We start from the raw sequence: 24,435 nt of genomic DNA, 5'->3' as shown, positions 1-24,435 counted from the left end.
AAGTTTAAACACTTGTCGTGTCGTAAATGTAGTTTATATAGATAACTGCTCTGATTGGTTACCCTAGCAAGCCCTTAGTGGCACACCATTGGTTGTTTGTTGGTGTGGGCGGGGCCAGATGAGTAGCCCCGCTGTCAAGTGGTTGGAGTTGAGATGAAATGTCACCGACAGAGAAGTGATACAGTAGGCGAATTGGGACGACTGACCGGACAACCTAACTGCTGGTACGTTTTCCAAAAGGCTGAAATATTTGATGTTTCAACAACTGCAGACATCTCGACAGCTCTGCTTTGTATTTTAAGTTAATGTCGACGACTATAAATTGTTGCTAGCTCTTACTGCCGATTATAAATTTAGGCTGGACTGATGCATGTGCGTACATTTAGCTAATTCCGTTTAACATGAAGTTAGCAACTTCTCTTCTCCTCTGCGCCCATCTGTTTTTAATTTGCAACTTTTGTTTGCTTCTTCATGACTCATAATGATGTTTTCGTTCTGCAGTGATGAGTCGTAAAGTTAGGCTGGTATCTGATTCTGTCAGTCGCATACGTCGTGCCACTTGCTGTACTGTGAAGAGTGACTCACCCCCCCGTTTTTTTTATGAATGGGTTCTTTTACATGAGAGCCAGGCTATAAAAAAAACTTCCACCATGCCCCATGACACGGGAAGACACGAGTGACGGGGGTATATTTTTTCCCCTGACTGAGACAATAATAACAAGGGTTTAATAACAGTGGCTGATCTGATTGAAGCCCTGGCTCTGTTTTGTCTGTCGGGGGTCTAAGAGCGCAGCTGCATTTCCTCCAGCTTCCTTGTTTTAGATCCGAACTTCCTCGTACCGCTTTGGGGTTCCGAGCATTCAGAGTTGCTCCAGTCTATGCGTGCGTTTGGGTTTGTGTGTTTGTAAGTGCTATTTTTGTTCTTAAAATGTGCCAATAATAATTTCATTTTATGAACAGCAACCCCTAGTATGGGCACTTTGTCCTTAGTGGTAAGATGTACATTTAATCTTTATACAAATATGACAGATTACACAGTGTTGAAGCATCTGACAACGCCCTGTCAAAAATCACCTATCTAATCTCACTGAGCATCAGATTGGTGATGTCAACAAGTTGGGTCAGGCGTGAGAAAACACTGACATAAGATGCACGGGAAGCTAATCTTATAATACATTATTGTAAAGGAAGTAACTTGAAGCAACACACCATTGAACTATAACAAACACTTATCATATTTCTGCACAAAATGAACAAACACAGCTAGAGGCAGTTGTTGACTTAATCATCAGGTTGTGCGATCATGATGTTATAATATCTTATGACCACACAGTGAATCACTCAGATATAATTTCTGGTATGATACAAACAGAGTGACAATGCAGTAAAACTACATATTTTGAAAAGTTGTTTTGGTGAGGTGATTATTGGAGCAGGTGTACCATGAAGAGCAGTAAAGCATTTAAACTGCAACTTAGCATCAGCGGAAAAACAAAATGTTTTAAATGATATCTATTGTCCGTTTTTCCTCGTATTTTACCTTCTTAAAAGAAAAATAGACAACAGAAGGTTTGCAGCAAGCACACACACTGTTAAAAACACACTAATGTGTCAAGATAACAAGAGGTTAATCCAGCTGGAATTTGATTTACCTGCTGCTACTGTCTTGTCAGTTGGGTGGAACTAAAAAAACAAAATTTGTGTAACTGGATTGAGCCTCAGGGGATTAAGAACAAGCGATAAATCTTCCACCACCATATCAAGTGACGTTGACAGGATGTAATTGCTGTCAATTAAGCAAACACAAATCTCACAAAGCTATGACGTTTTCCTAATGTATTAGTCATTTTCTGGCAAGACATGAAAAAACGGGACCACCGAGAAGTGAAAATGGTTGACGTTTATTAACTACTGTACAATATGAATGTTAGAGAAAAGTTGGGGTTTTCTCAGTTACATTTTGCATTACTTGTATCTGGCAGCCATTCTGTACCTTAAGGCAAGGCTGCAACATTCAGCCAATGGGATTGTCATTTTGTAGCAAATATCTTGAAATCTCAATCATATATGGGAGTTCATTGTCTCGTTCGTGTTTCGTTGAAATTAAATCCGTGGACTGATGGACGTGAATATAATCTGTGTTTGCTTGTTGATCAGTAGATCAAAAACCGATGCTGGGAAATCTGCCCATGTGAAGCCAGTGGTTTCTGAGGAACAGATAAAGTTAAACTTGTGCACTACAAGGAAGTGTTTGGCCTTTGTTGGAATGCCAAAGAGAGAGGCAGGTTGGTAAACATGAACAGCCAACAAACAGGCCAGTGTATGAGTTAGCAATGTGAAAACCCGTTTCTCTTGCCAACCTGACCGTGACCTTAACTAACTTTGCATGTAGGTCGTTGTTAATTGTGAAGAAAAGTGATCAGACCTGTTCTGTGCTTTTCATTTATTATGCTGCAAACACTTAATAGGTGCTGCAGGAGAAAACAACTCAGTAAACCCTTTTGTTTTCCCTTTTCTCTCTGGGGTATAAAAGGGACAGTATTTAAGGCAGCTGGATCATGTCTGTAGGCTGTGTTTACACAAGACTCATATGCCTCAGCTGAGGCTTTGACCATTTCAGCTCAGTCAGATGACTTGATTAATTAAAGCTATCACTTGGTCTCTTGACACTAAGCCTTATTAACACAGTGCTTAGCAGGAACTTTCAAACAGTGTTTACAGTCATGCACAAACTGCATACAGTGTTTTTCCGTGCACTCTATATCAGTCAGTATTTTTGTCAACAGTTGTCCTGGGGAGCTTCATAGTACTGAAACAATAAGTCAATTAATTGATCACTAAACACTAAACAATTAGTTGATTAATTATTAGTTCCAGCCTAAATACTTTGTTTTGAAACTGGTAGTGTAGACTACTTACTACATTTGCCTCTTTAAGGTAGATGTTGCCTCGGTGTGCTGGGCCCTTGTCAGTCCATGCATTTGTTGCATTTTCCATTTTAAATTACAACTTTTCTCCAAATTACCCTGGTTTCCACATACTGCAGCTCCCAAAATGCAGACAGCCGCAGGCTCTCTTTAGTTTGAGACGCCACCCTTTAGTTTGTCCTGTGAGGAATATGAAAACAAATGGCAGCGATCCTTGGCATATGCGGGCTTCTTGAAAAGCAGTTTGTGTGTGTGTGTGTGTGTGTGTGTGTGTGTGTGTGTGTACACATCCTGTGCTTGTAGCAGTTGGATCACTTTACACTCATTGACCTCCTGTAAAGGTTTGCTGCTATGTTACTGCTTTTCCTCGTTATGCAGCAGCTAAATAAAGCCTGCTGTGTGGTCAGACGGATGATTCAGAGGTATTCTCACATTTGTCACACACTTTTTCCTCTTTCCTCAGCATGTCCTGAAAGAATGTTTGTACTTCCACAAACATCAGTTCCAGAATATCCAGAACATTTGGTGAGAGAATGTCTCACATTTTTGCAGTCAGCTAAAATTTACTGGGTGCTGACTGAAATAACAAGTGACTTACAGTTTGTATAAAACTTAAAAGGCAGCAGCACAGTCCACAAGGCAACTGTACCACAGCAGTTTCTTAAAAAAAACATTGGAGGGAGTCTGTAGATTTTTGACTAAACATGTGTTTCAACAAAATATTTGAAACAATCAGAAATTCACTGCCCGAGTTTGGCTTTTTATTCATTCTGTCTTTGAGTGAAAAATAAATCATTCATCCTCAGCATCCTCTTACTGCCTATCTACAGACCTTCTGCCTGAGGCATCGGCTGTATTTATGGTAAGAATGCTGTCTTTGTTTGTTGTTTTTACTCCTCTATAAGAAAGGATTTCGTAGTACTCAGTGCAGAAATAACGGATGTAATCACTATTCTAAAACATACCTGCGGTCACATGCAAAAGATTCACTATAATAGGAAGGATAGAGAAAAACTTTTGACCAATAAAGGTTTTGAGGCTGCAGAAAAGCTACTGATGTTTTGTTTGTCCTAAGATTCAGTAGAGTATAAGTCAGTGGATGTTGCATGGCCACTAAATGGTACACAACTCACACATGATTATAAATGTGCTCATGTGTGACCGTGCAATAGTATGTGTGTGAGTCTATTTCCATCTACATTCGTGTTCCGACATAGGGTTTCTACAAAACTCCTAAACTGATGTACAATATGTTGACTAATCCAGCCTGAATGGCTTGACACATCCTCAGCTGACCCATAATGGACCTCCTGACCCAATTCTCACCATCATATGTCCCACAGAAGGGAACACACACACACACCTTCTCAGGAAACTGCTTTGTATCTCTACCTCTTCCTATCAGTCTTCCTCTGGCCTGATGCATTTAGCACACTAACCCCAGCGGCATAAATCTTCCTCCTGTCCATTCAAAACTGATTGGATTTTGTGTTTACACCAACTCCTCCAATAAAAATGCCTGTTTGCCTGTGTGCACTAACACCAAAAAATATGCAATGATCTTTGCAGGCCTTGAAGCAGAAATATGTCTTGATCATTCAGGCCAGACAGGTTTACAGACCCCCCCCCCCCCCCACACACACACACACACACGTTCACCGGTCAAAGTGGACTTCCTCATATTGTCCAGAATGTTGATGCAGGATATCGCTTTGATTGATACCCCCCCCGTTACTTGCACTGAATTAAACTTTTAAAAGTGTTTCTGCATGTGTGCTCCTCACAGCACTGAGTCGTCTTAGCGTGATTAGAATCAAACATAACAATGTATGTTGGCTATACAGCAAGATGAACTGTTCTCCATCAGCACTTCCTGAGAAGGATGCAGCAGTGCTCTCAGCTACGTCTGTCTCTCCACTTTAGCACACGCTGTCACGTTTGTTACCTTGTTGACGAAAAGAAACAACTTGAGGAATTTCATGATGCTGCTTTTACCAGAAGTCCCCAAAACAATTTGTGCACATGGTTTGTGCTGTCACTCTATTTGTTTCTACATGTGAGAGATGATGAGGCCCATCTATGTCATGCGACCCATCCTTTCCTAGGCTGGGGATTTCCAATCAAACACAAACACACACAGATACAGCCCCCAGCTCCCACTGCAGCACCCGAGCACCACCTCTCTTATACTCTCTGAATGCACTTCCACATGTCGCCGTCAGGTCCTTCCTGTTTTCTGAGATATTTCCTGAGCGGAAAACGAGTGCTCCTGTTTTCTGTTTGGACGCATTGTTTGAGACTTCAGCTGACCCACTGCGACATGTGGTGGCAGGTGCCTGCATACCGAATGTGTTGATAGGTGTGTTTCATAGCTGAATCTTAGCCCAGGAACTGATTCACATTAACAGTAAATTGTCAACAGTCAAAGAGGAAGTTTGTTTTACGGGCATGTGTCCTTGGTACCTGTACCCGCATTTTACACACATATGTGTTGTTCACACTTTTCTGAGTTATCTGACAGATGTTATTGGCTGCTAATGGAAGATGAAACAATGCATACTAAACAAGGAATATTTTGCATTGATGAAAAAAATGTAGCGATTGAGAACAGACCAATTGTCAGCCTGGCTAACTATCAGGTGCAATATTCAACATTTTGTGATTATTGAAATCAGTGGATTTTTTGGATTTTTTTTTTTTTTCAAATTTAAAAATGTGCCACTTTGGTTCTGATTCAGCATCCTCCCTCTCTCTCTTAATATCCTGGCTACAGCACTATCTAGCAAATGGTTATAATCACAAGTCATAGATTCAACACTGAATAATATGAATCTGTAAAGTTACTAGTAGCTTAAGTTCAAATACATGTAGTGTAAAAATGAACATTTTTATTGCAAATGTTACCAAATATCTGTATCTGTTCTGAATAGAAGATATCATTCTATTCCCGTTAGTGATGTTTTCATCCACGCTGACCACTGATGTGGTTTGATAAAATGATAGAAGAAGAAGTTGCTAAAAAAATTAATTAAGAAAAGGTCAAAAGGTTGACTTAGATTAGTAACATTTGGAACTTTTGATCTCACATTTTATGCAATGTACTGCAGTTATCGCAACACTGTGTCACTGCATTCTTTTGTGTGTTTTTGTACATATAGACACTTTACATTGTCTCTCTCTGATTCTGTGTGCAGTTGACACATGAAGCGTTCAGCGATGCAGGAAATTGCATCACTGTCCCCTCAGTATACACGTGTGGATACACGCCAGTTTAATTTGGTTTCGACTTAAATAGTTTAAACAGTTAAAGTTCTAATTTATTTTCTGCTTATTTTATTTGGGATTAGATTTATACACAGAAAAAGAAATATGTAGATAAACATATGGATGTGATTGGAGCAAAATAAAAACAAGTTATGTTTTATGGCATATATAATATATGAAATATATTATATATTCTGGACATATGAGCAAAAGATTTATTTTATTTAAGAAACTCACCTTAATTGAAAACTTCCATGCTGTGGGTTTTTCAGGGGATTTATTTGGAAAGTTGTGAATGATGTGGTGCATCTATTTTTAAACTTTTTAAACTTTTGGTTACTTTTGTCTCATGTTCTTTCAGGATCTCTCTCTCTCCTTTTCATTTTTGTTGTTTAAATTTTATTATATATATGCATACACACACAAATACCAGTTTCATACAGTTTAACTTAATACTATAAAAATCCGTATTTTTCACACAGTGATTCCCTCAAGCTGTGGCTGGCAGATACATTTTTAACTACCAGATGAGCTGCTGTGCCTTCATCAAGGAGAACTGCTAGTTTCTCTTCAGGGGTTAATATGAGGAAGTTTGTTATTTTCTTGACTATTTCTCTGACATGCAGACTTTTCACTGCAGAGAACAGCGAAGGAGGAAGTGTATTGTCTGTGTTTACCTCCCCTGATGTGCAGTGACCGCAAACACACTTCTTTCTGGGCAGCCATATCTGTCTGTGTCTTTGTATTTCTACCACCAGTTTGTGGCCCCAGAGCCTCTGCTTGATCAGGAATTGTCTCTGTTTCATATATCTGACAGAGAGCAGATACTTCAGAGAAGTAAATTCTCTGTTTAAAATGGACTAGCAATTTAGTCTGCTTAGTTTTTAATTTCTCCAGTGTTCTAAATAAGGGGGCTCTGACTGATTTGCCACTGATTATTATTGGCCAATATTTGTTATCAGTAATTTGACCAGTGTTCTCTATATTGGCTGATTATCGCTTAGCAAATGGCAAGTGGTTACCACAGTGAAAAGCTTCTCGTCCGGTTACAATACTTAATTGGCTGGCTGCTCTGTGTAAGGCCTACAAAATATATTTGTAATCAGTGATCGGGACCCAAAAAATCTTGATTGGCGCCCCCTTAGTTCTAAATGTCGATATTTTGATTGATGCATTATTTTTCGTTTTGGATCAGTGTTGATAGGAGCCTGGTTGGTTAGCTTCATCATCAGCCTGAATGAGGAGGTTGTTTACAGGGTTCAGCTTTTGGGGGTTTAGGGCATTAATTTGAAGTGTGCCTTTTGGGCTTGAATTTGTATCTGTTGATGTCCCAATTCTGCTTGGCTGGCATTGAGAATCTCCACTGGGTGTTCCAGTGGAGATCCTGGAACATCCAGTGATCCTAACTTTTCATGAAAATTTTTGGAAGATAAGGTTAATGTCATTTGTTGCTGTATTAATGCATGAGTTGTATCGGTAGTGTGAATTAAATGTATAAACATGTCAATTGTGTGTTTTATTTCCTTTGAATTCAGAGTTTTCTAATAATCGTTCAGCGTTGTTTGCAGCCTGTCTGCATGAGTGGTTTAGGTCATACAGCTTACTGGGTTGTTTTTGTAATAATATCTGTGTTTTCTTAAGTAAATATAAATCTAGTTGTGATCTGAAAGTGTGATTTGCGCTCAGTGAAAGCACCTAACTGTGTAGAGGTTCACATCCCTCTCTCTCGCTGCCTTTGTCTTTCTCTGGGTCTAAATATAGACTGGCGTCTGCCCACTCATTCTGTGGAGGAAATGCTGCGTATGTGTCAGCTCCTACACTATATTAATAGTTTCTGTTTGAGCAGTGTAAGTTTGCGCATCTGTGTGAGAGAGAGCAAGTGTCAGTGTGTGCACACGAATGCTTTTTGCATGTATGTGAACAATACGTGCATGCATAGTGAGTTCTGTATATCACCACAGTCCAGCATGTTGCTGACCCTCAGTTTGTATGCATGAAAGAATGAGGCAAAGGGGAAAAAAAGAAACAATCTCGAGGCATCATGCACATCTCATATTCAGATAAAAGACTTAAGATGTAAACAGACTGATGGAGAAATAGCGAGGAGAGAATGAAAGACCAAAAGAGAGACAGCTGAGTGAAAACACTACAGGCAACCGGAAACTTGTGGTCAAACAGGCAGCATTTAGCTGCTGAACTCGCTGTTTTTGAATATACTGCTTTTTTAGAGGGATCAAGGCTAAATCACATCACACAAATTCCTTTCATTGTGCACAGACGGGAATGACACCCAGTACTGTGTGTGTGTGTGTGTGTGTGTGTGTGTGTGTGTGTGTGTGAGAGAGAGAGAGAGAGAGAGAGAGAAGGGGGGGGGGATGAGAGAAACTGACATGCAAAGTGTCGTGAGAAGAAGTTGAGAAAAGCGAGGGGGCCTGTCGTGAGTTAAGTCCAAAAATAGAAAGTAATCCAAATTTATTCAGCCTTGAATCAACGGCTCAAACAGGTTATGACTCTTTCACACATTTCAACACCTGCACATATTAACACTCCAGCCCCCTCTTTTTTTTTCACCTCCCCCTTCGACCCACACACACACACACACACAGTGCTTATTCCATGTCATTGCAACGTACCCTCTCACAAGAGGAAATGCACTCAGCAATGAGTTGCTGTCCTCACTTAACTGTGACTCTCTCTCTCTCTCTCTCTGTCGCTCGCGCTCTCTCTCGCTCTCTCTTGCTCTTTCTCTCTCTCTGTTGCTCGCTCTCTCTCTTTCTCTCCCTGTGTCACACACTTGTTAGTTTCAGTGCAGAATGCGTAGTGTGTGGATGTGAAAGACTCACAGCACCGCTTGGTCCGTGTCTGTTCAGAAACGGGTAAGTTTATGTAATATAATGTCTTGTTTACACCTGTTGTACTTTTACATTTAGACGTTTGGATGTTGATTGGTGGCTAAGAAATAAATTCACGAGTTCCTGTGAGTGTGAACATCTGGTTTCATGCAGACCAGGTTCACGATGTCTCCATTTGTGCAAAAGAGGTCATATAAGAATTAGTTATGGTCAGTATGTTGAGGGCAGAGTAGTAAAGTTCTTTTAATAACTTCCCCAAAAAGGAATAAAGCATAAAATGAACAACATTTTCCTTCGTATCTCTAACAAGCAGCTGTCTATGGGTGTGTAAATGCTGCAGGAAATACAATTCCTATTGCAATCAGTAGTTTGTGTTTGTTGTGGTTTTGATAGTCTCGCATTTAATTTACATTGGATATATTAATACCCCAAAGGTGATTGTTGTTTTTTGTGGCTTTTAAGCAGATTTCACTGTGAATTTAGTGTTGTGGAGGTTTGAGAGATGACTCACAAACCTGCGTGGGACCTGGAATAAAGTTAGGTTGTTGTACTTATTTGTGCAAAAACTTTTTAGAGAGGTGTGGGACCGCTGTCATTTGTTAACCATCAGTGTGTGTATGTAGGTGTTTGTGTGGATGGACCTTGAACTACACTGAAAACTGCACCGGCACAAAAGTTAAACAGAGACACTACATGTCAGACAAATATAAAAAGACTCTCAAAGGAAACTCCTATACACAGGCATGTAGCGAGCCTGTGAAAAAACTTTAAAATAGTATTCAGTGCAACAGTGTCATTTTACACTAAGCTGTCAGCAAGCAGACAGGAAAAAGGTCATCATTTACCCACAGTTACCGTCAGCCTGTCACAAGTCTGGAAGTGTGAGAGGCAGTCCACCTACTTAATGTCTGACTGTAGACTTGACTGGCACCTGACACTTCCTGTCCATGTCTTCTTTCCGATTACAGTTGATAGATCCACAATGCAAGTGAGACATGACCAACAAGGCCCACTGGGATAGTTCAAGCAGTATGTGCAGTATGGAGCCTACAGGTACACACAGAACACACACACCGTACATCAAACCTCTTCTTATTCAGTTTTGAACATCCAAATGTCTTATTTACTTTTCTGTCAGCCGGCTGCTCCCCCACAGTTCCAGAGCCAGAGCTCTACCGTAGCGTCCAGGCTGTGCTTCCCAGGGAAACGGACAAGCAGCAGCACCCAGATTGTTTCAATAAAGGTACAATATTGTCTAGTACAACACACTGAATGGCAAGTGTGAAGATCTTTCTTCTGAGCTTTGATGTGGTTTTATCTCTTTGATATTATATACTGTATACATGGAATTTTGCGGACAACATTATCTGATTATACCACTGTGTCTTAACTTTGTCTTCATAGGGAAGACTATTCATAAAGTGGCAACAGCAAAAGACCGACTTTATAATGCTCATGATTTACGTTCACATTGTCAGTGGCTTACTATAAGTAAACAGATGGATTAAATGTAGAAAACTGCTGAGGATTTCATTTGTGTCTGTGTTTTTCTGCCCTGTAAAACTTTTCCACTCCGAGTAGATATTTAATGATGTCAGCCCAGTGTGTGTTAATCAAACTGTGCAATAAATAGCTGTGCCAGCTATTTGAGAGCTGTTCGGTTGTTAGTCATCAGATGTATTCTGGTTTAGTTTGTGTCAGTCCTGTTGAAATCTCACATATGTTAACGGCTCATGTGTTCATCTGTGTGTGTGTGTGCAGGCATGCTGAGATGGACGCTTCATAAGAAGGTCCAAAACAATCCTGACAACAGCTTATCCTTGGTGTGGGTGCTGATAAAAGAGCTGGAGAAGGTACTTGACCTCGCTCGACTTTTGAAGGAATAATATTCACTTCTTGTTAGACTTGAAAAGTGGTGCTGTGAGTTTTCTGACTGGTTTGCTTTATCTGAATGATTTAACATTTAATGATTGCACTTGAATTTACAGACCATTACCAGGAAAATATGATTTCAGTTAATCAACATATTGTTTGATTTATGAATTATGATTAAAAACAAACAAAAGCACAGAATCTTTGCTTTTAAGAAGCTTATGTTTCCGTTACTTGGCACATTGTTTCAGCTGGCGAAGCCATGTATGGTCCTTAGTCTGTCATCAGTCAAGTGGAACCCTGACATGGTGTGTGTGTGTGTGTGTTTTGTGTGCAGGCTGAGAGATGGGACTCTCGTAAATGCATCATCCCTCTGCTCCACACACTGATGTACACCATCATTCAGGTACAGTGTTCCTGCTACATTGTCGCAGTGTGAAAAGCTGCCTCAGACTCACCTTTTCATGCTTTTTTACTTTCATCAGTGAACCCATACATGTCAGAACTGTCACTGAATCAGTTTCCAGACCTGTACTGAACAGATCATTTCTGTGATATTAATGGTTCCAGTTCTTCTAGGCCTTTTATGGTGCATAACAGTTAGTCTATCTATATATCTATGACCACACTGCCTTGTAAAATACTTTTCAGAATCCACTAGAAGGAAATGTTTCCTTCATTTCTTGTGCGTTATTTTGTTTTTAATTAGGGAGTTTCTGCATTGTTACTAGAATTTATGCCAAACAAGAGGAATAATGTGATTTCATTCCAGGAAGAGTGTCAACAAGGAACTGACATTCTTCTCATTCCGGCCTTTAGAGCTGTGAATGTAATTTTTCCTCATAACTGAGCAGCAGATGATTATGAACTGTTAGGCATAAAGGAAAATGGTTATTCTTTTCCTTACCGGTATGAGTTTTAACATGTTTGTGGTGTTTGCATGGTTATTGATATTCCAGACAGCCTACATTCCAGATGAGTTGTACAAGCGGATTTACGACTTTTGCAAGAGACTCCTGACCTACCCTCATCCCTACTGCACCGTAGGCTTCAGCTACACGAGACAGATAAAAACTGAACGCAGCCTTCCAGGTATTATTCAACTCTTTTTCAAGGCTTCAAAACAATCTGCTTGAACACAACACACAATTTGGATAGGGTTCAACAAGCAGAAGACAAAGAACAAGAAGAAGATGATGATGATGATTATGACTGAAATATTTATTCATAGGCCTTTTGTCATGATGTTGTGATTGCAGGCTGTCATTTCCTACATAAACCAATAGCTCAGACAGGTCAAGCAGAACTTTGACATTGGAATTACACACTATATAGACAGAAGTAATGGAACACCTGACAATTACACAAACAGAGACTTTAATGACATAGCATTTTAAAATACACAGAGAACTTTGCAGCTCTTACAGCAGCCACTCTCCCAGGAAGACTTTTCACAAGATTTTGGAGTGTTTCTGTTGGAATTTTCCTGCAGCAGAGCATTTGTGAGGTCAGACACTGATGTTGGAGGAAAAGGCCTGTCTCACAACCCCCGTTCCAGCTCATCCCAAAGGTGTTGGATGGGGTTGAGGTCAGGACTCTGTGTGGACCAGTCAAGTTCTTCCAAATGCATCCAGCCATGTCTTTATGGACTTTGCTTTGTGCACTGGGGCACAGTCATGCTGGAATAGAAAAGGGATTTTCCCAAGCTGTTGCCACAAAGTTGGAAGCATAGCATTGTCCGAACTGTCTTGGTGTGCTGAAGCATGAAGATTAGAAGTAAGGGACCCAATACTGTTGTCTATATGTTGTATCTTATATCTTAACCCAGTTTTAAGAAAGGTAAAAAAACCAAAAAAAAAAACAGTCTACTCATGTTTTTGTTTTGTACTCATTAATTGTTAACTAATACAAAGAAAAAAAAACTAAATTATACCAAACAATGAAAGAAGACAGCAAACCTGAAACACAGTAGATGCTGGAGGTATTGAAAACGTGACTGACACAGACTTATACTGTAGACCTGTCAGACCACATAACAAACAGAAGGCCATCACTCATGAACTGTACATTCATGTATGCTTCACCCAAACTGTATGACCGTTTACAGTCACATATTGTCATTAAATGCCAGTTTGATTAACAGGTCTGATGTACCAGAGGATGGTCACAGCAGAACAGAGACTAAAAAATGAGCACTATCCCTTCCAGGAGAGGTGAGTCATAAGTAATTAATACATCACGTGTGGTGGTACAGAAAAGTCTCAGGGAACTGGAAATTTACAAAGGCTGATTGTATTTCCTCATACTGCTGCATGCAATCAGGCTGCCTTCCCTGTCCACCACATCAAGTGTGTTGTGTAAATTCCTGCAGGGTCTTTATTCTGGCCGACCCAGAAATCTTCTCTGGCTCTTTGGGACAAGTCCTGTCGGGTGATATTGAGGCTTTTGCCTCAGGTCAATCTCCAAGTCCTCTAGATCACATGCGCTCTGTGGTCCAGCACTCCATACAGGCTGCTTTAGGAGCAGAGCAGTGCCACGGGCTGAAACTGGCTCAAGCTCTGAAGGTCAGTGGGACTGTGCATTGCTGTTCGGATTTTGCACTTGAATTTACTAATCTCACTAAAACTGTTGCTTCTAGATGAGTTTCCTCAAAAAAATAACTTTTTTGGACATGTTTGTGAAATATTAACTATTTCATTGCAGATTTGATTCATATTGGTGAGTTAACATTGTATAGATTTTTAGAAAATATCATCAGTAATCGCCAGCCTGTGGAAAAGTTTGAATCTGTGTATTCTGTATCAATATTCAAAATATTCCATATTTTTCACATGTGAATCCACAATTGCACATGCTGACTGGGAGGAAGTAAATGATGTGTATATCCTTTATGGTCACTACATGTAGAGCATGTTGGGAGATTTTAAGGGATTTGAAGTATTTACTGGAATTACTCCTGAGCAGTAAACCTTTTCAAAGTTTTTGCTTCTGGATTAAAAAAAATGTTTAAGAGTTTTTGCTGCATTTGTACGTGTCAAGTTAAACATCCTGAATGAAGGTCTGTTGTCTCTGAGCTGCGTAGTGGAAATGTCTTCTGGCACTGATCCTAAAGTAACACCTCAACGGACACACGGGGCGGCAGACACCCACGTGTGCACGACTGACCCCTCACCCATTTGCTATTAATACAGACTCTGTATGTGTTTATTTTCCTGTGTGCATGTGTGCTGGCCCACATGTGTTTGTATGTGTTGGAACAGGACATGGGCCAAGACGTTGAGCCGTACTTTCAGGAAGTGTTGGCGACTCTAGAGCAGAGTGCAGAGGAGGGTGGCAGAGGGCAGGGGGGAGCGCTGAGGAGCCGTCTTCAGCAGCTCTACAACGAGATTGTCGCCGGCAGAGACTCAGGTAGGAGCTCTTTGAAAATGAAATACAGCAAAAAGCCATTCAAGTTTCTCTGAGGCATGGGAGAACCACACGAAGCACGGTCACATCTCATGATGTAACAGTCAAATGGAGAAGGCACAAGGAGACGAGACAATGAGGGTACTGTGTCAGACAAAGTTCCAGCTATCTCTATATCAGATGATTAAAACTTTCTAAATATAAGTTGACGTGGATTGCTTGGTCTCTCATACATTTATTGTGGCAGCCCAGCACAATCTCAGCATTGCCCATCACATTTTCTTTTTCTGTTTGAGCAGCTGTGTGCCCACATCATGTGTTTCCAACACATACGCTTAACTTGGGCAGGCTGCCCAGGGGCTATAAACGGGTGCCAGAGTGTATTTGGCAACTCATTTTATCATTTTGAAATGTGTTTTTTCTATGAGTTATAAGAATGACTGCAGTTATTTCGATTAGTGTCAAAATGAATGAATGAATCTCCATATTTATTTGAGCTCATATTTATTCTTACTGAGCTTGTTCACTATAAGCGGGTGCACTAGTGTTCACTGTACTGTTAAAGTTGTCACATTGTCTATGATGGACAGGTACTCTCCAGCTGTAGCTGAGATCAAATGTTTGACTTTGCCTCAATTTTAGCGGTTTCTCCATGGCCAAATCAGTCAAGTCAGTTGTCTCTATTTTTATAATTTTCCGGATATCTATTTCCATGACATCCACTGCTTTTCACACTATTATCATGTCAGTGACCCATCTAATGAACCTGCTCTTCCTTCAGCCCAGCTGGGAGACTGAAGGATAGACAGTGGTGTTCACAGAGAGGAAGTTGTGGGGTTGTTTTGTTGTCATTGTGACAGTTTTGGTCTTTTCCTATCTGTCTTCCTCCATTTGTACTGCAGACCCATTGTCCACTGGTCCACTGTGTGACTGCCCTCTTCCTAATCCAGAGATGAGCTTCCACCTGTGGACGGAGGATCTGGATATTTGTAAGTGGCTTTGGTCACTGTGGGGGGGTCAAGAGGAAGTTGGTAGTAGTAAACTGAAATTGTTACCTCAAAACAGAATTGAAAAAACTGAAGAAAATGGAAATAAAGGGGAAAAGTACCTTAAAGTACTGTTGAAACATCATCGAATTCCTCTAATCTTCATATCATATTTTTGCCAAATTATCCCCTGTAGGTATTGTACTGGCATTTGAAATTCATACAGTGGGAAATCTTTCATAACAGTTAAAGTTAGAAAAACAATACAAAACAGTGGCATTATTAGTCAGATCTGCTGAGTTAAATTCAGTCTTGCTTCATGGTGTCACAGAGCTTTTAAAAGCCATTCTAAAATATGTCAGAAATGTCTAAATCAAAATCAGAAACAGAATAGTCTTTATTGCCATGTGAGTGACGAAGTTTCACATTACTAGTAATTTGCCTTAGTGATTGATGCATACATAAAACATAAAAACTAAAATAAGCTAAAATAGAATACAGTAAAATTAGAAAAAATTAATGAATTAAATTGGAAGTATGTGTGAGCATCATTAAAAAGCTAATTATAACATATATAGCACTTGGTCAGAATATAAGTAGATTGTTCTCCGTAGTTGAGTGCGGTTTAACAGAGCTTGACTGATTTGAAGTGAATAAATGGAACTGTAAAACTGTGACTGAGACTGTGTGTGTGAAGGTACAGAACGGTCTTCATATTTTCAGTAAAGGGTGTCATACACTGGAGGTGTAAATCGTCATTGTCATGCATCCTGTGAAAAGCTTCATGTGATGTTTAAATGAAGAGGATATGTCCTGTCCTGGATTTTATCTTAGGGCTACTGTCCAAAATCACACACTGTTTCCTGCCTGTGTTTAGTGCCTGAGTACTGACATATAATGCAGTGATGCATTAACAAGCATTAAATGCTGGGGGATCACAAGGCAGGTGCTCAACAAATGTGTGCACTGTGTTTGTATTCATTCCTCAGATAGAAAGCGCAGAAAAGCACAGAAATTTCCCTATATACTTTTCTGTAGCCACTGTGCCCTTATACAAACATAATTCAGATGATGCCACACATTAAACAGTTGCTAGTAACTTTGACAGTATTTTCACTTTCAGAACTCATGGCATCTGGCCTAGTTTTGTCATTCTCAAACTCCAGTTCTGATTTTTTTTAAATGCTCTGGTTCATTGATTCACAAAAGCTAATTCCTCATCATCATTCTTCATCATTGTCATTTCCCAGTTATGGGACTAATAAAGGATTATCTTATCTCATCTTATCTTATCATATAAGTGGCCTCAGGTAGATTTTCATGCACTAAACCTGAATACCCACACGCTGCAATATGAACAGACCTTTTCACCATTTTGTCTGAATTTACTCACAACAGCGGCGTCATAGAGCCAAATACAAAATTCCAACACTACCTGCTATCAGTTGTATGCAGCTTACTGTGAATAAATAACATAACACACTGTAAAGACCAGCAGTTTGAGGAATAGTGAGTTGACTTGTTCAGCCTCGCTCCATGCGAGTGCTGACCTCTGAATCACATGTAGGTGATGAATGTTGAAATCTTGACAGGGCGAGAACTGGCCAGGTGGTTTCGATCCAGCTCTGCGTCAGAGCAGTTTTGCCTCAGCCAGGAGCAGGAGGACTTTGAGCTGGGTGAGTCTCCCAGCGACCTGATGCCGCCTGACATGACCCGCTTCTCCATCATGTCCAATGACAGCGGTATTGAAAGAGACCTGCCGCCCAGTGCTGATCCCTCCCTGCTGGAAACTGTCAGCATGAGTGCACCATGGGAACACTGCAAAAGGTAAATCTAATACCTGTTGTTTTGCATTAAATAAAAGCCCACTGCTAGTTTTGTGTGGGATTCCTAAATTGTTATCTTTGTAGTAAAATAAGCAGTATAAGCGTGCCTGTTTCCAAAGCATACCTTGATTTTCTGAGCCATTGCTTCCCAGAGACTTAATCCACCGACGGGCCGGCGCGTCGTTATCACTTGTCCAATTTAAGATGATGTAGCTGCAAGATGCAGCCTCACTGGGTCTCTGTTTTAATTTGTGTCAAATGTGGGGACTTCAAACTATATACAAGTTTTTAAATTTGTCCAATAAAACCCGAGTTATGATATACAATATACGCGATGCTTTTTCCTGAACAGTGTCGTCACGTTTGCTGCATGTTTGGTGCAAGTCTTAGAAATAATATCAATAAATAATATAAATTAAGTTTTATGTTTTATAAATGATTTGTAGTGCATTTCATTGTGACACCTGATTGTGTTGTAAATAGTTGTAAATAGCTGTACAAAAAACACCTGAGGCGTTTACTGCATTTTAGGTAAATAGTTTTTCTGAAATTCACAATTTGTATTTGCATTTTAAGTTATGAAAATGGTTTGTTAAATTGGTCATACGATAAAGATGCGCCGGTGCGTCCCTCAACTCCAATGGGTTAAAAAGCAGGTCATGTTATTTTCAAGGAAACCGTTTGACAAAGATTTTAAGACTTGTTTGCTTAACTGCATCAACGACAGTCATCATGGGATCATTTCCATTCCTTCTCTTGGTTTCCAAGTCTTGTGTCATTTTAAAATGATTCAGACTTGGAGTATGACAGTGAACCTTCTCCTTCTCCCAGAGAGCAAGATCCATCAAAGCTGTCACGGCGTGGAGGCTTTAAGATGAAACCATCTGCGAAGGACAGTATGGCGCTGATGCAGCAGACCCTGGAGGACCATGCAAGCATCACAGGGGGAGGACGAAATGAAGCAAAGGGAGGAAGGAGAGGGGCGACTCTGCAGAGGCGGGCAGGATGCAGTGCGATGCAGAACCCCTTCCCCAAGCAGCAGAGACAGTTTACTGCCAGGATCGTCGCCATGGGGGACGACAGGGTACTGGGCCGCATGGCCAAGGCGTATTACTTCTTCAGGTGAGGGACTCATCATGTCACAACATGATGAAGCTTCTATGACAGCAGCTGGAGATTTGTGTGTAACTGAGCTGATGGAATACATTACTCTCAGTTGTATGATTTGTATCGGTTTATTACACTGTGCTGTAGTAGCTTTAGTGAGATCTACATGTTAACACATATGGTGGTCATTCTCATAAGCTCAAAAGCTCAACACAATGAAGAGTGAAATAATTGAAACTTGTGATGTTAGAGCAAGTTGCTGCTGTTATTTATTTAAGTAAATACAAGATATACATGTACTATAGATTAAACATATTTTGGGATAAAAATAATAAATAATAATTATTATTTCAAAAATGATTATTATATGTAATTTTGATTATTGATTATTATTTTTCTCATGGTAATAGGAATCTGGATGCGGCATTTTCATACCGAATGTTAAATTTCCTTGTATAGTCTTTGTAGGCTTAAACCTTTTGCTGGCATTGTCAAACTGCGCAGTCAGGCGTGCACATACTGTGTGTTTCTCACGTATCTTTGGTTTGTCTTTGCAGGAAAAGGGAAGCACGGAGGCTTTTTCTTACAATGAAAGTCAACCTCCAGTTTTACTACATCCCTGTTTGCGTGGCGACAACTCCCATCACCTCTGTCAAGGTAAGCCAGCTTCCTCTTGTCAACACACCACCACATTGTGTGAAGGTCACCTGACCTCAGGGATAACAAGACAAATGGCCTCTGTTGTAACAAAAAAATCAGTAAATCAAAATGCTCATTAAAATGTCGTCATTAATTGTTTACTTGAAACTGGGGTGAGTGATTCTGGAGAGATAGCTGAGTCTCATTCCCAGGTCCTCAAATACCGATGACCCAGGAATGAGTGATAATTGTTTATTTGATTAATACGAACAAACTTTGAAATGGTACGATAATGCATGAGATTTGCAAAACATACATTTGTGTCAGATTCTGGGAAATTTTTTATCACTCACTTTTTCTTTCTAAAAATCTGTTTTAGGTTATGAGATGTTCTTTTTGTCAGATGTGATTGGCATTACTCTAAAATAATTTCAAATATCTTTTCTGCACTAAGCACCTTCCTTTTAATAGTCCTGAGTTGTTTTCTCCTCTTTGATGCTCACAAATTCTGTGAGATAAATGCAGCAGGATTCACATTCTTTCATTGCTTGCTGTGCTTCAACAAATGCATAAAGTCAGAGGCACCGCTTATTGCTGATGCACAAACTGTACCTCATATGAGTCAAATAATGTGCTCATAATGCTTTTCCCTAAACATGTACAACTCCAAGTACAGAATACATTAAAAACAAAGCAGCAGTAGTGTACTTTTGGAGACAGAACTAATAACAGACTTAGCTTGTTTCTTGACTGCTTGTCATTTTAGGTTTCAATTTCATGTTCCTTTTTTCTAGGAAAGCCTCCATCGATCCAAGGGGAATCCCTGCACTCTTGGTTCCTACTTGAGCATGGTGGACCCGTGGTACAACTCTAACATCAAGAGTTTAGGCTGCATGATCCCCAAACTGGCTGAGTTGGTATGTTCACATTTTTTTCACAGCAAGACTCTGTTACATGTTGTGTTAGAGTGACTTGTGAGACAGAAGAACTATGAACACTTAATCCTCTTCCAGTTTTTTGTAGCTTTTTTTGTCTGAATCATTCACAGACAAAATGTCATCACATTACAGCATCCCATTTAGTCAACGTGGTGGCTGTTCTCTACACAGGAAGCTGCACAACATAGTTTACTGTGAGGAAAACAAATACTTTGTTCTCACTAAAACCACAGCTACAGTGCGCTGAACTCATCAAGGCACCTCGACACGTTTTCTTGGTGAGTTCAGCTCACGAGCGGTTCTTATGCTGTGAGCACATTTTTGTATACATTTACATTTCTATCTATTTCCTGTTAAAGGCTTCCAACGTGAACACAACTGTGGTGAGCTGAACTCATCAAAACAGGTTGACACTGGGCTCATGTTGCAAGCCTTTAACAGGAAATACAATTACAATGAAAATAGAAAATGTATACTTTGAAAATAAATTTCAGCTGAAGTTAATGTAAATGAACAGTTTCAGAGAAATTTCATTGCTTGAGGTTACTTCTCTTTCTAAGAATTCAGAATATTTGCTTCAGTTTAGAAAATTCTGAGCAAGTGCTTCAGTGCCTTCTTTTCCTCTAAATACTCAGCATACCTAAAACTTACCTAATGTAGATCAGACATTTTTTGCCATATTAAAAACACCGAAATGGAACTTTTTTGAAATGTTTTCTTCCTCACTGAAGATTCCAAAATACATGAATAACATGCCAATAGTTTTCATCTAACAAGTCTAACTGCTGGGCACCAGATCCTGTATATCTTACTTCACTGTAAAGTCCAGTCTCAGTGGATGTGCTCTGAAGGCTTCGGATTTCCATATGACACTTTTGTGTATGCTGAATATTGGACCAGGATCATCTCCCAAACTATTTATGATGTCAGAAATCATGCTTGTAGGCTTCGCCTCTTAAAATCACATTTTCAGTAAGCACAGAGACAATGCACACTTTCACCGGGCAAATGTGAATGTGTCAGATTCTGTACATACCGCACATCGTTCTACACAGTGAAGCTCAAACATTCAACTACAGGAACTGCTGGCGTGCCAAAATGTTTTTCTCTCACTCCTGCATCCTCCTCTTTTTCATGTCACTGTAAACTTACAGCAGAGTGACCTCTGTTACTGAAGTGATTCTGGGCTGGTTATTGAACATGTGCACATTACCACTGTTGTATTACCTGAGAAGCAGTTGACCTTTTGATGACTTGTTGCTTCCTCTGGAGATAGCTAAATGCATTTGTGGTCTCCCCATCTTGCAAGCAGGCGGGTTATTTTCATGTCTTCTGTTTTTTTTTTTTTAGCAACAGGCTAACCCAGGGAGGCCAAAAGACCCTTTTGTGTCTGATGTTATTTCCTACTACATTCGTACCGGCCAACAGCCTGTCTACTTTACCATCTACTTTGTCAAGGTACTATGATACATTTTATGTAAGGTTTTTGTTTCTGAGTGTTAAGAGCACAGTGTTATGTCCTGTTTGAAGCATTAACTAAGCTTCATACCCTGTTGACACAAAAATATTCACATTTTTCAACCAAGTTATTTGTCTTCCATCAGATCACGTTCACCAGAGTGACAAAGGATCCTGTGGAGGATGTGTTTCTCACCCATCTAGCAATGGATTTTCCTGAATTCAGACAGATCTCACAATCAGTTAGAGGTGAATTGGACATACATTACCTACATGAATTACAAATAACGTATATTCTTTTTCCAACTCGTTTATATTACGCATGTGGGTGCACAAACCAAATGTAACAGCATACTTTTTGCTCAAACAGATAAACAGAGGAAGAGCTCAGGAGAGGCATGCGGAGCTGTGATCTCACTGAATTACAGAAGGGTAAGTTGCCTTTTTTAAAAGTCATTACTGCCCTGTTAGATTCTCAAGTACTGCAAGAATTGCTCAGAAATGTACGTTTCAGATTGTGTTCCTCTGACACTTGCATGGTTTGTGTGTGTCTGTGTGTGTGCGCCTGCTTGTGTGTTCAGGTGACATTAAGTGGCCGAGACACTGAAAAAGGAATCTCAGTCAGGACGTCAGGAGCTCAGATTGATGCTATTCCATCCAATGAAGCAGAAGGTTCATTGTTATCTTTTACACACTCAGTATTTCACTTTTACAGTCAAAAGTTGCAAGACCTTCTTGTGTTTTTTTTTTTTTGTTATACTTCATCAGTGTGGCTTTCTCTTATGCTACCTTTTATTTCTCTCATAGATCTGAATTGTCTGACACTGACTTTAAATGAATCTCCAACAAAAGCTAAAAACAGCATTTTGGTGAGTCGAGGCAACAGCTCTGCAGCGAATTGTCCTCACAGTGACTGTTTGTGTTAAAACAACTCATAGAACAAAAATAAATTCTTTTGTCATCTTACCTTGTAATTCTTAGGAGTCAAAGATTCGTACCAGCAGCATTAAGATTCGCACTTTGGAGAGACGAGCCTTCACTGTTAAGCTGGACAGAGATTGTCGCAGGACCTACAGAGATGTGCAGAGGTAAGAGAGTCTGGACTAATTAAAGGTCATGTGAAGGTTTCATTGGTTTGAAAAAATGTCATTGATAGCCATCATTGTGACCAAGCACTCTAGCTTGATATGCATTACTTTCTCAGTTTGAGTTTTTTCTCTTTGAAATTAAAGAGGTCTACACATTTAGAACATATTTCTCTAACTTTTTAAATCGTAAAACTGGTGCTTTTGAAAAAAAAAGAATTGGTGAATTTGAACCCAGTGTCTGTGTGACCCAAAAGCAATAGCACTACTTTGAATCTCTTTGTGTTGCAGCATTGAGATCTCCCCGTGTCTTGATCCTGGGTACTGCGTCCAGAAAACCATGAGGTCCAAATTCAAGTTGGGAGAGGACAAAGATGCTGGACTGAGCAAATACATGAGCAAAGGTCTTCCTCTACCAATAAACACATTTGCTGGCATCATCACCTGACATGATGGAGCTACATCACAGAGAAACTTTTAAGACCAGTCTTGCTGAGGTTTTGATGGCAGGAATGGTTTGTTGCTTCTAAGAAGACAGAAGTCCAGTCTGACACATGGAAAGACATAAGGTTTCACCTTGGATTCATACTGAGCTGCTCCTGAAACCAAAATCTTTCAGGTCTTGCATGTCAGCACTGAATACCTTGTGTGGAAAAATGCTATAAATCTAAAGCCACTTGAGGCTAAATGCAGCACATACAGTACCAGTATGACTTCTTGCAGTTGATACAATAACCAGTTGGCTTCTATTACAGTAAGAGGAACAAAATTTCATTACCAAGAGAAGAGTAAGTTAGAACTACTGACGGTGTTGTGCTCTTCACAAATGAACTACAGTACATACTTTAAGACATTCAAAATTTCTGCATATTGGACTGGTGCCAAAGAACAATATTGCCTGTGACACTGGAGAGACTGGCTGGGATAAACAAATAAGCAAATTTATGTCCCTGTAATCATGAAGGACCACTGACAGTTTGATCACTAGCCATGTCACATTATCATAAACACCTCATGCACAAATCTGGAAAATCTGATTTGAAATGGTCGATTGATACAATTCTACTTCATAGACAACACTACCTTTTTCCTGCCTCCTTGACACACACACACTCAAGGCACACACACTCTCCTGACCTGTCAGCTATTGGAATGTGCATATTGTTGAAACACTGGTACGATGAGAGCTGACAGTTAACTGTTGCCTTTATCTCCGGTGAATCATTCAAGTAACTTGTTATGGTTTTGGGAAAAGTTCTGGAAGGTTTCTGGAACCACACTATGTTCGGTGTAGAAGCTAAAGCCACAGACAATGTCAGGAATTACTACAGAACAGAAGCAACGTTTGTGTTGCATGACCACATGTACAAATTTCCGTGTTGCATGCGACAAGACATAGAGCTGGACTTAGGTACACTCAAAGTGAAACTTGCACACATTCAAGTGTATCATCTCTGACACTGTTATTTGTTACAGTAGGAAATGATAAACTGGATCTATTTGCACTAAAGTTGTGTTATTGGGGTTTATTTTATTTTGTCTTTAACTTCTCCTTGTGGGAGTGGAGTAACAGTGCAGAAACTGTGTGTAAAACTTAATATGACATTTGTAAGACTATGATATTGTCTAAATTAGAGAGGGCCATTCAAGATATATCGCAACTATAGCTTGAGTTGTTAACAAGATACAGAGGCACACACTCAAGAATAGCTGTTTTCTGATGCACTCTCGCAGGTATGATCTCATGCAGTAAAGGTCAACAGCCTCAGGAAATGAAAGTGATGCTGTTGAGTGCACAACAAAAAAATCATGTGAGCGTGCATATGCGCCTGCTGCCCTGGCAGTGTAAAATCATGAGTTTGAAATTCATGAGAAATTTTTGCACATTATTTTCATTTTTTGTCGTTTATAAGAGCCATTAAGAGCAAAATGTAATTCTGTAAATAAATGATTTTGTTTTGTAAAACGACTGCTCGTGTTTTTTAATACCTGCGGTGCTGATCTGCTCGACTCTCAAGACTTTCTTTCTAAGTAAAAAAGCAGGACCCTACCTGATGAATAAAACAACGTGTTTTT

The 24,435-nt window shown here is 39.8% G+C and overlaps 1 protein-coding gene across 3 annotated transcripts; it reads left to right on the top strand.

The window, feature by feature from the left end:
- The first annotated feature begins 71 nt into the window (after positions 1-71).
- On the top strand, positions 72-24,325 carry LOC124070491 (phosphoinositide 3-kinase regulatory subunit 6). 3 transcript variants are annotated; one of them, XM_046410438.1, is made up of 22 exons: positions 72-224; positions 8,993-9,067; positions 10,012-10,096; positions 10,182-10,286; positions 10,805-10,896; positions 11,253-11,321; positions 11,875-12,007; positions 13,059-13,128; positions 13,287-13,479; positions 14,176-14,323; positions 15,223-15,309; positions 16,899-17,133; positions 17,964-18,254; positions 18,797-18,896; positions 19,673-19,795; positions 21,167-21,274; positions 21,421-21,523; positions 21,645-21,706; positions 21,856-21,946; positions 22,082-22,143; positions 22,256-22,362; positions 22,651-24,325. In XM_046410438.1, the coding sequence occupies exons 3-22, from the start codon at positions 10,039-10,041 to the stop codon at positions 22,805-22,807; spliced, it is 2,394 nt and encodes a 797-aa protein (XP_046266394.1). In that variant the 5' UTR covers positions 72-224; positions 8,993-9,067; positions 10,012-10,038; the 3' UTR covers positions 22,808-24,325. The 3 variants fall into 3 exon arrangements, with proteins under 3 accessions (XP_046266394.1, XP_046266401.1, XP_046266410.1); XM_046410445.1 differs by lacking the exon at positions 8,993-9,067; XM_046410454.1 differs by lacking the exons at positions 72-224; positions 8,993-9,067 and having other exon boundaries at positions 9,085-10,096.
- Positions 24,326-24,435: the final 110 nt, after the last annotated feature.

This window comes from Scatophagus argus, chromosome 2 (assembly GCF_020382885.2).
Source record: "Scatophagus argus isolate fScaArg1 chromosome 2, fScaArg1.pri, whole genome shotgun sequence".
In the NCBI taxonomy this organism is placed as follows: domain Eukaryota; kingdom Metazoa; phylum Chordata; class Actinopteri; family Scatophagidae; genus Scatophagus; species Scatophagus argus.
Note: the sequence above shows the minus strand (reverse complement) of the source record. Positions and strands in the feature narration are given on the sequence as shown.